Raw genomic sequence first — 14,001 nt, forward strand, 5'->3', positions numbered from 1 at the left:
ATTACCCTGAAAAGGACTTAAAATTATAAAACTCTTACACAGTAAATCATTTATTGAATAGTTAGTGGTTAATTACCCTTTGTCTTGTTAAACGTGACAATGGTTAATGTTTCTGTCACTGATTCTCCCAGGCGCATTTGTGATAGATTAGTCATATATGATCTGTCATAAAAGAATTCAAAAGTCAGTAATTCAATAATAGGTAAAACTCATGTAGATGAATGTAGGACTTGTGGGAAATGTTAAAAGATTTGAGTTCTAGAAGAGGTTAAAAACGTATATACGTTTAAATATGGTGAACTCTGTTTAAAAATACTTGTCTATACCTGTACAATATGTCAGGTTTGTGATCTGCTAGTTTAGCCTCTTTGAGAAAAGCGAATGCTGGTCGACTGTTTATGCCTGCTAAAGACAGAGGAGGGGATTCTCTGCGTGATGTCTCATTCTCGGTAGAGCTTCCGGAAAAGCAACATCATTGTCTGAGTGGTCATTTTATCTCGCTTTATTCAGGTATAATACGTGAATATTAATGTGCATAAGCTTTAAGAAACCAGTTTGTTCAAACTTGTTTTTAAATCATATATTTGTTTTGACTCTGTTGGCCGCTGTACTTTCACGTTTATGTCAGAGTTGAGTTCGCTAGTTTGGGTGACGCTCAGCGGCCATTTTTTATTTATTTTTTTGACAATTGTGCAAAAAGATGCAGAGTCCTCTGGCACTTAGAGCAGTTTGAATGACTAATATAGCAATAGTCCGGTGCAATGACCATTGTGCAAAGGGCGCCGAGACTTCAAGCGAGTAGTACGATAATCTGGGACAATGTTGATTGTGCAAATGTTGCAGATACTCCTCAGTCAGTGTGCAAGTGGGGCAGATGCTAGTCTGGCATGAGTGGCCAGTATTGGTCAACAACAGATATGCAAATAGTGCAGCATGGCGAGACTACTACAGTGAGTGCACAACCATGTGTAATTGGCCCCACAGAAATGTGACAACAAACTCAAGACAAAAAAAAATTAGCAGTATGTTGCAATTTCATCTCCCTTTATTCAGGCTGTTACACATTCTTTGTGCGGTCTTTTATTATTGTTCCAAAGACTGGAAAGTTCCAGTGTTCGACAACAGGAAATGCCACAGCTGTGTAATCTCAAGTGTCACAGGCAGGCTACGTACTCGACCATGACATTGTCAGAAAAAATCAGGGTGGACTGGTGACAATTATTTTGTTTCCTGTGGTTTGTGTCAACCTCCACCCGGGGCCACCGGATATTTGTTGTTGGTTAGAAAATTTATGTTTGGAATTTAATGTTGAAATTTGATATTTTTGTTCTTATATGATGGGTCACCTCACTAACATACTGTATATTCAGAGCCACAACATTAGGTACACCTCCACAATCTAATGAGATCCAATACAAAATATGCTATTAATGAGATAATAATGGTCAGTATTGAGAGATATTTATTTAACAGTATGTTTAGTATAAAGCCTGCAGTTGCACTGAATAATACTGGACGGTATGTTCATTATATTGTTTAATTTAAGATTTTAGTGAATATTTCTCTCTTTGTAAAGACAGAATTTCTGATGCAGCTCCTGTGTTTGATCCGATCTAACTGTGCAGTTGTACCGAATTTTGTGGCCGATATGTGCATGTGATATTCATGTGTAAAACAACACTGCCAATACACCAAATTAATTAAGTGAACTGAACTGGTCGCCAGCCAATCACAGGGCACACATAGACAAACAACCATTCACACTCACATTTATACCTACGGACAATTTTGAGTTTTCAATCAACCTACCATGCATGTTTTTGGAATGTGAGGGGTAACTGGAGTACCCGGAGAAAACCCACGCAGGCACGGGGAGAACATATGAACTCCACCCAGTCATGGCCGGATTCGAACCCCAGGTCCTCAGAACTCTGAGGCAGTGTGCTAAACAATCGCACACCGTGCCGCCGAGTGATAAAGTCATTTTTGGTATTATGTCTCAGAAAAGCATGGCAGAGGTGCTTCTTTAGAAGTGTTGAGTAGCAGTGAGTGGAAGTGCATGTTAATTTAGATTCTTCTTTGCTGACTTTATTTAATTCAGTTTATGAACTCCTTCAGCCTCGATGCAACCATGTTACTGTATATCATAAGGCCAGACGACTACACAGGTGAATACTAGCAAGTTTTTAAATTCTACCTTAACTTAAGGAAAATATTTTTCACCGCCATGTATTTCATCACTCAGAGATGTTAAAACATTTACTTTGGGTCTGATTAGTCAGAGAACTGTTATTATTATTGGGAAAAAAGGAATTAGAAAAAAATTGTACAAATATTTTACTTTTGGGGGAAAGTTGATAACAGAGCAATGTCATGGGATAAATTGTCTACTGGGAAACAGCAAGAAGTGATAAGATGTAAGATATGAAATGAATGATGTAAATGATATTATATTGCACATCTCAGGTTTCTGCAGAAGCTGCAGGTTAGGAGCATGTTTTCCCATCCCTGACCTTTGCTCGCTCACACAGACTCTTGTCATACTTGTTTGTGGGAATTCTCCAATTCCTTTCAAGCTCAGACTCAGAACCCTTTCTACCCGCACGAGTGTTTCTAACCAATAGCAGAATATTTTCCAGGGTTCATGTAAAGGCACGTCACACTGTTTCTCTAATAAAACAGGAATTTATTTGTCTTTGTTCAACATCCTGGGCTTAAACATTGATAAGCAATGCAAGCAATGACAAAATTATGGTGCGGTGTGATGAATCGTTTAATTATTTTGGACTCCTCATAAAATGGGGAGTCAAACAAGAATTAGGCCGTAAAATATTTAAAGGGTATAATAAAGGAATTACTTGCTCAATAAATGTGATTTCATTTGTTGTTGATGTATGAATGATTTAGTGGCTATAAAGCTGTAGACCATTATGAACAGTTCACATATACCGTTTGGAACTTTTATTATAATGAAATTGGATAGAATCCAACTAATAAATAACCTTTTGACGTAACATAAACAGTCGATTAGGTGATAAACAGAGATACGTTAGTCAACATACATGTGTAGTGGAGAAATACTCTTAGGGGACTTGAAATATATTTGGAATAGGGTGCATAAACATAATATACACAAAATATTTATTCAACAAAGGTCCGTCTTTGCTTCTAGTCAAAGCAAAGCTTCCAGTTAAATTAGTCAGCATGGCCAATTATTGCATTGAAATCTTGTTGTTTGCGGATCAAATGCAGATCTTCATGATGGCTCGATCTACCACTGCAGTCGGAGAACACTGGAAATACAAAGAAGAATTTCAAGAATTCAACAGTCATATATCACATTGAATAATATCCTCTTGACCTCGACTGAGTGACAATTTCAGATGCTGGGAAACAACATCTGCCAAAGTCAGTTTTCTGTTATAATTTAGGAGTATGAAGTGCAGATCCGGCGGAACGGTGTACGACTGGTTCGAGTGTCTGCCTCACAGTTCTGAGGACCGGGGTTCAATCCCCGGCCCCACCTGTATGGAGTTTGCATGTTCTCCCCATGCCTGCGTGGGTTTTCTCCGGGCACTCCGGTTTCTTTCCACATCCCCAAAACATGCATGGTAGGTTAATTGACAACTCTAAATTGCCCATAGGTGTGACTGTGAGTGCGAATGGTTGTTTGTTTCTATGTGCCCTGCGATTGGCTGGCAAACAGTTCAGGGTGTACCCCGCCTCCTGCCCGATGATAGCTGGGATAGGCTCCAGCACGCCCACGACCCTAGTGAGGAGAAGTGCCTCAGAAAATGGATGGATGGATGGATGGATGGAAGTGCAGATCCAAAACATTACTTTTACCCTCCTGTTACCTTTAATTTTCAAAACATTTTGGATTGCTACTATTATTATTTTGCTTTTTAAAAAAATATTTAATAGGAACAAAGAGGATAACAAAATCATTTATTTGCTGTGTTGACTATCTATCCATCCATCCATTTTCTGAGCCGCTTTTCCTCACTAGGGTCGCGGACGTGCTGGAGCCTATCCCAGCTGTCATCGGGCAGGAGGCGGGGTACACCCTGAACTGGTTGCCAGCCAATCGCAGGGCACATAGAAACAAACAAACAACCATTCGCACTCACAGTCACACCTACGGGCAATTTAGAGTCTCCAATTAATGCATGTTTTTGGGATGTGGGAGGAAACCGGAGTGCCCGGAGAAAACCCACACAGACACGGGGAGAACATCCAAACTCCACACAGGCGGGGCCGGGGATTGAACCCGGGCCCTCAGAACTGTGAGGCTGACGCTCTAACCAGTTGGCCACCGTGCCACCTGTTGACTATCTAAATAGCCCTAAATATAGTCTTTTGTCAAAGCTCACCCAAGGACCACATGATTAGCCCACAGGGCTGTTCCAAAAATATCTCCGCAGTAATGGGACATTTCCTACAAATGTTGTTGAAATGATTATTTGAAAATAACTTTTGCAGAGATTCATATAAAAAAAGTATTGCAAACTGATATTTATCTGTTTCTTATGTTATTAAATCAAAGATGATAATTAATGTAAGAAATTATTAACACGGTCGGTATGTTCGCATAGATGAATATCTTTAATTATCAATAATAACATGTAATTAAGGGTATCCATCCAATCTCTGAGCCGTTTATCCTTTCGAGGGGCGCGATGTGCTGGAGCCTATCCCAGCTGACTCTGGACACCCAGAACTGTGGCACATACTGTATAAACAAACAACCATTCCAACTCACATTCACACCTACGGACAATTTAGAGTCGCCAATTGATCTACCATGAATGGTTTTGGAATAATTTAATTAAATTTGAGCAAATTTGTTATATCAGAAGTGTATATCAAACTGTAGCCCTTCAAATGAATCAGTACCAAAGAAGTAGATCTCAATTTTATTGTTCTTGTAATTTACCCAGTTGTTCCCATTAAACTAGGTAGTCAATTAACATAAACAAGCAAAAATAAATAAAAATACTTCAAGTTTGCTAAGTTCTCCAAGACTGATGTACCTCATGAAATACCCAAGAAACCGCTATGACCCCGTCAATTTGACACTGAATTGTAAAACTGGCCAGGATGATTTCCCCCCTCCCCTCCTTGACTGCATTCCTTATGGACTGGAATAATGAGTAACTAAAGCATTTGCACAAAAATATTAAAAATACTCACCTTATTGTAGCTCCATCTCTCAGCGTTGCTGGTCTCTGCTTCAAATGAAATGAAATGACATAACATGCATCAGGATGACCGAAGGAAACATACATACACGCATTGTGCAATGTGCTCTTACCTAGAACTCATGTAAGATCCCAATCTGTGACGGAAGAGGGGCCTCTGTTTTCAATGAAACGGACATGATTAGTTTTTATGAAATTAATTTCAATAAAAAATACAATGCAGAGGCCGGTCTCCCATTACTAAGATACAGTAGACATAAAAAAATCTACACACCCCTGTTAAAATGCCATCTTTTTGTGATATAAAAAAAAAAACAAGACTAAGATGAAGCATGTCAAAACCTTTCCCACCATTATTGTGATCTACTACCTGTACAACTCATTTGAAAAAAAAAAAAAAAAAATTTGAGAGGTGAATTAAATGGAAACAACTAAAATAATGTGATTGCACAACCTATAACTGTGTTCAGAATTAACCAATCACATTCCAACTCATTGAATGGGACTCAGCACACAGCAGCTTTGTGTTTGCGCCAAACTTGCTTTTTTGAATTTTGGCCAAAAAGTTAAACTTTGGACAGACCATAACACATTTTCCCACGTGTCTGGGAGATTTTTTTTTTTTTTTTTTTTTGCGATCTAGGGCTTATTTCTTTCCACCCCACCCCATAGACCAGAGATGTATGCAGAAGATGGGAGAATGTTGTCACGTCATAAACAGCTGGTATTTGCCATAAATTTCTGCAGCTCCTTCAATGTTGCTTTCAGTGCCCTGGCAGCCTCCTGACAAATTTTCTTCTTGTCTTTTAATGGGTTTTGGAGGGAAGTCTTGAAGAAGTTCTTGTTAATGTCACTCTTGTGCCATATTTTCTACTTGATTATGACTTCACTGTGTTGTATGGTATATTGTATTTAATACCTTTGAAATTCTTTTGTACCTTTCTCAATGATACAGTTAGATCCCTCTGAAGCTGTGGAGGCTCTCTGTGGACCATGGGTTGTTCTGTAAGATGTGACTACAAAAATGTCATGAATAGCCGACTAGAACATCAGAACTTTGTTTGTGATTAATCAGACGTACTTAAAATGGTGGCAGGTGTGTGCTGACGCCAATTTAACATGAATTAAAATATAATTTATGATTTGTTTATTCTGAACACAACTGCGTCCCAAGTTATAAGAGGGTGTGCACACTGTTCCTCTCTAGAAAAGATGTAGGATTTGTTTTTTTTCTCAATATCGTTGTACAGATTATAAATCATGTTAATGGTGGAAAAAGTTTGAAATTATTCATTTGTATTCTAACAGTGGTGTGTAGACTTTTTATAGCTGCTGTAAATCAGAAGCCATGGCTACTGGACCAAATTCGACCCCATTAACATCCAACAAAGCAATGACTAAGATTTTCAATTACCCAACATTGTGTACAGGATGTGTGTGTGTGTGTGTGTGTGTGAGAGAGAGAGAGAGAGAGAGAGAGAGAGAGAGAGAGAGAGAGAGAGAGAGAGAGAGAGAGAGAGAGAGAGAAGGACAGAGCGAAATAGAGAGAGAAAGAGCAAAAGAGAGAAAATGAAAGAGAGACAAAAAAATTGAGAGAGAGCGAGAGACAGATAAAGAGACAGAAAGAACAAATGAGAGAGAGAGACAAAGAGAGTGAGAGCGTTCCCAGCAGCCATTTTGGTCATTTTTTCCTCCGTATTCGAGTCAGGTTTTCTCCTTGGTCTGTCATGATATCCATGATATACCGTGGGTGGGAGAGGACTAATTCAGCCTGCGGTTTACCACAGATTTCCATACGTTCCCTCTCAGCCAGTCACGTTCTGATGGCGTCACTCATGTTTGTCGCATTGTCAAGGCTTTCAGCTGATGAAACATGGATGCCAGGCAGATTTGAAGCCTGTTTGTTGCTCTGGCAGTGTCGAATGAAGCTCCCTTGTCTGGCCTTTGTCTAAAGATTTATGTGACACATGCATTTCTGGTGGATTTCCACAAAATCTGACCTCTGCATGTCCCATCCGAGTACAGAAGATGAGTCACACACTGGATCAGTGGACAGCTTTGTCGTACTCTGGGGATTTAAGAACCTTCCTCAAGGGGACATTAGTGATGGAAGCCGACGGGAATCGCGCTGTGGAAGCTTCAATCACAGGGTGCATTCCCAACCACTCACGGCTCTCAGACCACTTTTACATCCTTCAGGCTTACAGTATATAGCAAGATTGTTGTTTAGTACAGCTCACAGCAGTGTTCACCAATCATCCCCCTGATAGCATTAAACAACTTTTTTCTCCCTTGGCAAATTCACTTCCTGCTTATTTCCAGTGTTCTCAGGTTTCAATACACTTTAAATCCACACCGTCTTTCGTTGTTCTGCTAAGCTATCCTGATAGAAATTTAAAATGTTGCAGCACTAAAAATAGTCTGATTCTGCATTACACCTTCTGTATTGTAGCATGATCGGTTGTATGTGTTATACTTTTAAAGCATTTTTGTTTCTGATTAAATGCAGCAACCAAAGGTCATCGGGCTGAGTTCTGTTAGCAATTCATGGTAGTGTTAAGAACACAAGAAGAGCTCAGCTCAGCTCTGGAACGAGTTCTCCAGAAAGATGATGAATTTTCCTCTTCAAAACAACTGAGTGTCTGTTTCCATGTTCATTGTAAGTGTTGTGATTTTATTCTGCTTTTATGTTATCCATATGAACAAATATTTTGCGGCCTGATTTTTAAAGTGATGCAATATAAGTTATTTCTCTTCACATTACAGTTTTGCAGCGTTACATCGTGAGACTTTGCTGCAAGGGGCACAATATTTACTCGATTCATTTGTAGAGCAATACAGTAAACATTTTCCCACTCTGAGCTAAAACACAGTTTGCCTTCAAGCAACAATAACAAGCTTACGGTAGATATTCAGCAAACAGGCCAAAGTTTGGGCGGAGCCAGGCCAAGGGCCTTTGGTGTTCATGCTATTTTGTCTTGTTCCCAGTTGATAAAGCAAAGTATCGTCTGGCAGGTTCCAGGTGTGTTTTAAGACCATCCCAGCCAAAGTAAATCTGTTGTTTGAATTGTCAAAGTATTTCCTCTTTTGAAATTTTTAATTTTTATGCAGACAAACTGTTCAGAAGCCTTACTGATGGGAAAACAAGAGAGAGACAAACACACGGATTTGTGTGGCTCTATTTAGATATTCTAAAATGATTCATATGTTTGTGCTTTCATGTTTTCCTGGGCTTGCCTTTAGGAAAGCTTTGATTTAAAGACTACCATAATGTTTTTAAGGTACTGCTCGTCAGAACTCACATGCTTCACCGATAATTTACAGTTACTGGCCATCGGGTTAGAAAACTCATTCATATAGCTGCAACATGCTATGGAATGCACATCAGCTCAGCCTGAGAATTCTGACCATGTGCTTGTAAACGGGGTAAGAAGGGCTCACTACTTGAACACCCACTATAAATGCCATTCAAACAAACAAAGGTTATGGGAACAAATAAACCCGTTTTTACAACATTCCGAGTGAGCACTGTGTGTAAGCCTGTGCGCTGAAGTTTTGGCCATAATCATCATATGAGTCTGAAGCTTGACACGATAGATTTTTAGCCTATACTGTACAGTATGTATTATATACCTCTTAAATCTAAGGTGTCATGCAAGGTTAAAGAAAATATTGTCAATTAGCTATAACTCCAATTCCAATGAAGTTGGGACATTGTCCATCCATCCATCCATTTTCTGAGCCGCTTCTCCTCACTACGGTCGCGGGCGTGCTGGAGCCTATCCCAGCTGTCATCGGGCAGGAGGCGGGGTACACGCTGAACTGGTTGCCAGCCAATCGCAGGGCACATAGGAACAAACAACCATTCGCACTCACAGTCATGCCTACGGGCAATTTAGAGTCTCCAATTCATGCATGTTTTTGGGATGTGGGAGGAAACCGGAGTGCCCGGAGAAAACCCACGCAGGCACGGGGAGAACATGCAAACTCCACACAGGCGGGGCCAGGGATTGAACCCAGGTCCTCAGAACTGTGAGGCTGACGCTCTAACCAGTCGTCCACCGTGCCGCCTAAGTTGGGACATTGTGTTAAACATAAATAAAAACAGAATACAATGATTTGCAAATCATGTTCAACCTATATTTAATTGAATACACAACAAAGACAAGATATTTAATGTTCAAACTGATAAACTTTATTGTTTTTAGCAAATAATCATTAACTTGGAATTTTATGGCTGCAACACGTTCCAAAAAAGCTGGGACAAGTGGCAAAAAGACTGAGAAAGTTGAGGAATGCAAATCAAACACCTGTTTGGAACATCCCACAGGTGAACAGGCTAATTAGGAGCAGGTGGGTGCCATGCTTGGGTCTTAAAAGGAGCGTCCCTGAATTGCTCAGTCATTCACAAGCAAAGATGGGGCGAGGTTCACCTCTTTGTGAACAAGTCCGTGAGAAAACAGTCGAACAGTTTAAGGACAATGTTCCTAAACGTACAATTGCAAGGAATTTAGGGATTTCATCATCTACGGTCCATAATATCATCAAAAGGTTCAGAGAATCTGGAGAAATCACTGCATGTAAGCGGCAAGGCCGAAAACCAACATTGAATGCCCGTGACCTTCGATCCCTCAGGTGGCACAGCATCAAAAACCAACATCACTGTGTAAAGGATATCACCACATGGGCTCAGGAACACTTCAGAAAACCAATGTCAGTAAATACGGTTTGGTGCTACATCCGTAAGTGCAAGTTGAAACTCTACTATGCAAAGCATAAGCCATTTATCAACAACACCCATAAACGCCGCCGGTTTCTCTGGGCCCGAGCTCATCTAAGATGGACTGATGCAAAGTGCAAAAGTGTTCTGTGGTCCGACGAGTCCACATTTAGAATTGTTTTTGGAAATTGTGGACGTCGTGTCCTCCGGGCCAGAGGAATAGAACCATCCGGACTGTTATCGACGCAAAGTTCAAAAGCCAGCATCTGTGATGGTATGGGGCTGTGTTAGTGCCAATGGCATGGGTAACTTACACATCTGTGAAGGCACCATTAATGTTGAAAGGTACATACAGGTTTTGAAGAAAATAAATGCTGCATCCAAGCAACGTCTTTTTCATGGACACCCCTGCTTATTTCTACAAGACAATGCCAAACCAATTTCTGCACGTGTTACAACAGCGTGGCTTCGTAGTAAAAGAGTGCGGGTACTAGACTGGCCTGCCTGCAGACCAGACCTGTCTCCCATTGAAAATGTGTGGCGCATTATGAAGCGTAAAATACGACAACGGAGACCTGTTGAACAGCTGAAGCTGTACATCAAACAAGAATGGGAAAGAATTCCACCTACAAAGCTTCAACAATTAGTGTCCTCAGTTCCCAAACGTTTATATTCAATTAAATATAGATTGAACATGATTTGTAAATCATTGTATTCTGTTTTTATTTATGTTTAACACAACGTCCCAACTTAATTTGAATTGGGTTTGTATTTTCACTAAACATATTGATAGATTATAATGTTTTTGTAAAACAGGCTTTAAAACAACTGTTGTCATTAATTTAGTTAGACTGACATGCTCTCAGAAATAGGGGACACATTATGACGATATAATGTATATATATGACAAGCAATGCCTGGCAAATTACTTTAAAAATGTACTGTTATGTACTTTAATCTATGACCACATCATACAACAAAGAGCATGGATGTTTTGTTTTTTTTTTGATTGTTTATGTTTTGTTTGTTTTTTGTAGTTTTTTGTGTGTGTGACAGTGGCCTCTTGGAAAAGTAATTTTGACTCTGTATGTTTCACATATATTGAGGAGTGACAATAAATGCTATCATACCATAGCGTATATATTAATAGTTACTCATTTTTGAAAGTCATTAGTTACATTCCAATATAACTGCAGTACAGTCACACCATGCCGGAAGGCTTTAACAGAAACCATAGTTAGTTAATGGCATCCCATTAAATGTTAAAATCCGATCTCCAAAAAGTGTTCGTAAAAAGGCTAAATTTGGTTTAAATGCATTTTAACATGGATTACTGAGCTTGTGATATAAATATGGCCTAAATATGGTACGTTGTTGCCAGAGTTACCTTGAAGTGAAGAAACGGGTCCAAGCAGGTTGGAACGGGTGGAGGAAGGTGTCAGGTGTGTTATGTGACAGAAGAGTCTCTGCTAGGATGAAGGGCAAAGTTTATAAAACAGTGGTGAGGCCAGCCGTGATGTATGGATTAGAGACAGTGGCACCGAAGAGACAACAGGAAGCAGAGATGGAGGTGGCGGAAATGAAGATGTTGAGGTTCGCTCTTGGAGTGACCAGGTTGGATAAAATTAGAAATGAGCTCATCAGAGGGACAGCCAAGGTTCGATGTTTTGGAGACAAAGTTAGAGAGAGCAGACTTCGATGGTTTGGACACGCCCAGAGGAGAAATAGTGGGTATATTGGTAGAAGGATGATGAGGATGGAGCTGCCAGGCAAGAGAGCTAGAGGAAGACCAAAGAGAAGGTTGATTGATGTCGTGAGGGAAGACATGATGGCAGTTGGTGTTCGAGAGGAGGATGCAGGAGATAGGCTTACATGGAAAAGGATGACGCGCTGTGGCGACCCCTAACGGGACAAGCCGAAAGGAAAAGAAGAAAGAAGAAGTTGCCAGAGTTACCTTGAAAAACTAACTTTGTTATTTTACTGATTACCAGATCTTAAAAGTAACTTAGTTACTTTATTGATGACTTGATTTCAAATGTAACTATAAGTTAGAGTACAAGTAACTTTTTAGTTATTTTCGGCAGCTGCCAAGTGGCAGGAATATCACTTATCCACAATACTAAAAGAACATTAGCTTAACCGTAGTCATTACTTAGTAATATACACCACACAAGTTACAGAAGGAAATCAACATGAACCAATAACTTAAACATTAGTGTAGTTGAAGCCACATTAATTGAGCAACTTGCAGACATAACATGCCAAATACAGTAAGTACCTAAACATGGAAACAAGAACACCATTCTCAAATACACTTCTCTAAAAACATGTAACAGACAGACAGACAGACAGACAGATAGATAGATAGATAGATAGATAGATAGATAGATAGATAGATAGATAGATAGATAGATAGATAGATAGATAGATAGATAGATAGATAGATAGATAGATAGGCAGGCAGGCAGGCAGGCAGGCAGGCTGACATACAGACAGACAGACTGTAGCAACCAGTCTTGCCACAATTACCTTGAAAAAGTAACCTAGTTATTTTACTGATTACTTGAGCAACAATCAAATACACTTTTTCTGAAGGAAAATAACAAACATAGTGTGGTGACAGTTAAACCGTGCATTTCTTTGCACTTTCATATTTACTGTACCTTCACTGTGGATTCAATGATAAACAATGACCTCTCAGTCTGCCTATTCGGTCAAATGCCATTGGACTGTTGAGGTGCTGCTTCTTCAAGTCATCAGCTACAAAGGATTGTAAAGAATCGTTGAGGACTCAATAGTAACTACCATTAGTTTAATGAAGTAACTATAATCTGATTGCTTTCCTGGAAATGGTAACAAATTACATTGCTCGTTACTCAAAATGGCGGCATCGCTGGTTATAAGATTACAGAATGCATTAGAATATACAAATGTTTAACACTGTAAAATAAAGTCCCTGAAAAGCAAAAATAAAATTATTCTCCCCGATTTACTAACCCCTCATTGTTGGAACTATTCCATTTATGAATGACAGACGAAACAAAAATATTACACGATGGTGGAACCTTGTCGCAGTGTGCGAACATTTCATTCATCCCTTTTGTGCCGGTGGTTCAGCAATGTGGGGAGGTTGATTTCACTCAGCCGCTCCAACGTCGCGGTCAGTCACTACTTTGCTTATGGCGTCACTGTGTGCCTTTTCTGTGTTTTTCACCTTTATTTTTTACGTTTTGGTAGCTCAATGTGGGTCCAAGAAAAGCAATGGACAAGCCTGGCAAGCGGGAGTGATTCACTGTAGACTTAAAAAAGATTATTTGTAAGAAGTATCAATGGTGCACGCATTGTAAAGCTTGCTCGCAAGTACAGTACAATGTGGAAGAAACAAGTCCACAATGGCCACGATTGTGGAAAAAAATGACTTTGACTCAAGGGAGTCAAGTTACTTCGAAAGGACCGAGAGAAACATCTGGACCACCGAGAAAAGCTGTTGATCGTTTGGATCAATGAAAAACAGCTAGTGAGTGTTAACATTTCCGAGACGATCATTTGCGACAAGGCGAGGCACTGAATTGTTGTCAAGAAGCTCCAAGCCAAGAAGTCAAGGTAAAGTGTATTTCGTTCTTTATTCTTCACAATTTTAGCAACCTGTTAAGTCCATCCATCCATCTATTTTCTGAGCCGCTTCTCTCGTTTGTTTGTGTGTGCCCTGCGATTGGCTGGCAACCAGTTCAGGGTGTACCCCGCCTCCTGCCCACAGTTATCTGGGATAGGCTCCAGCACGCCCGTGACCCTAGTGCGGATAAGCGGTAAAGAAAATGGATGGATGGCTCTCCCTTTGTCAGGTTTGCAAGATAATTTGGGTTGGAAATGCCCAGGATGCCATTTTTCAAGCTATTCTAGTTGTTCTTTTACGTCTGGCAGTTGAAACGGCCGGATTTCTCATTCATATGCAACATAAATAACCTTTGCTCTGATTGGATTACGCATCTTCTCAATTTTAATGTCTGTCTGTTCTGTGATTCTAACAATTACATTCCACAAGCATTACCAGTACCTTTTGAAATTACTTGACCCTTGCAC

General features: G+C 39.9%; 1 protein-coding gene across 8 annotated transcripts in view; it reads right to left on the reverse strand.

The window, feature by feature from the left end:
- csf1b (colony stimulating factor 1b (macrophage)) overlaps window positions 1-14,001 on the reverse strand; it is a 36,957-nt gene continuing 22,956 nt past the window's right edge. For 4 of the 8 annotated variants that reach the window (XM_061678892.1, XM_061678917.1, XM_061678870.1 and 1 more), the window contains 3 exons: window positions 5,315-5,358; window positions 5,194-5,231; window positions 1-3,293 (listed from right to left, as the gene is read on the reverse strand). In XM_061678892.1, coding sequence (XP_061534876.1) covers window positions 5,213-5,231; window positions 5,315-5,358 — 63 coding nt within the window. In that variant the 3' untranslated portion in view covers window positions 1-3,293; window positions 5,194-5,212. Of the gene's footprint in view, window positions 3,294-5,193; window positions 5,232-5,314; window positions 5,359-12,584; window positions 12,682-14,001 lie in introns of those variants that run through there. The other 4 variants (XM_061678923.1, XM_061678883.1, XR_009768724.1 and 1 more) reach the window with 3 other exon arrangements.

This window comes from Phycodurus eques, chromosome 1, assembly GCF_024500275.1.
Source record: "Phycodurus eques isolate BA_2022a chromosome 1, UOR_Pequ_1.1, whole genome shotgun sequence".
Lineage (NCBI taxonomy): Eukaryota > Metazoa > Chordata > Actinopteri > Syngnathiformes > Syngnathidae > Phycodurus > Phycodurus eques.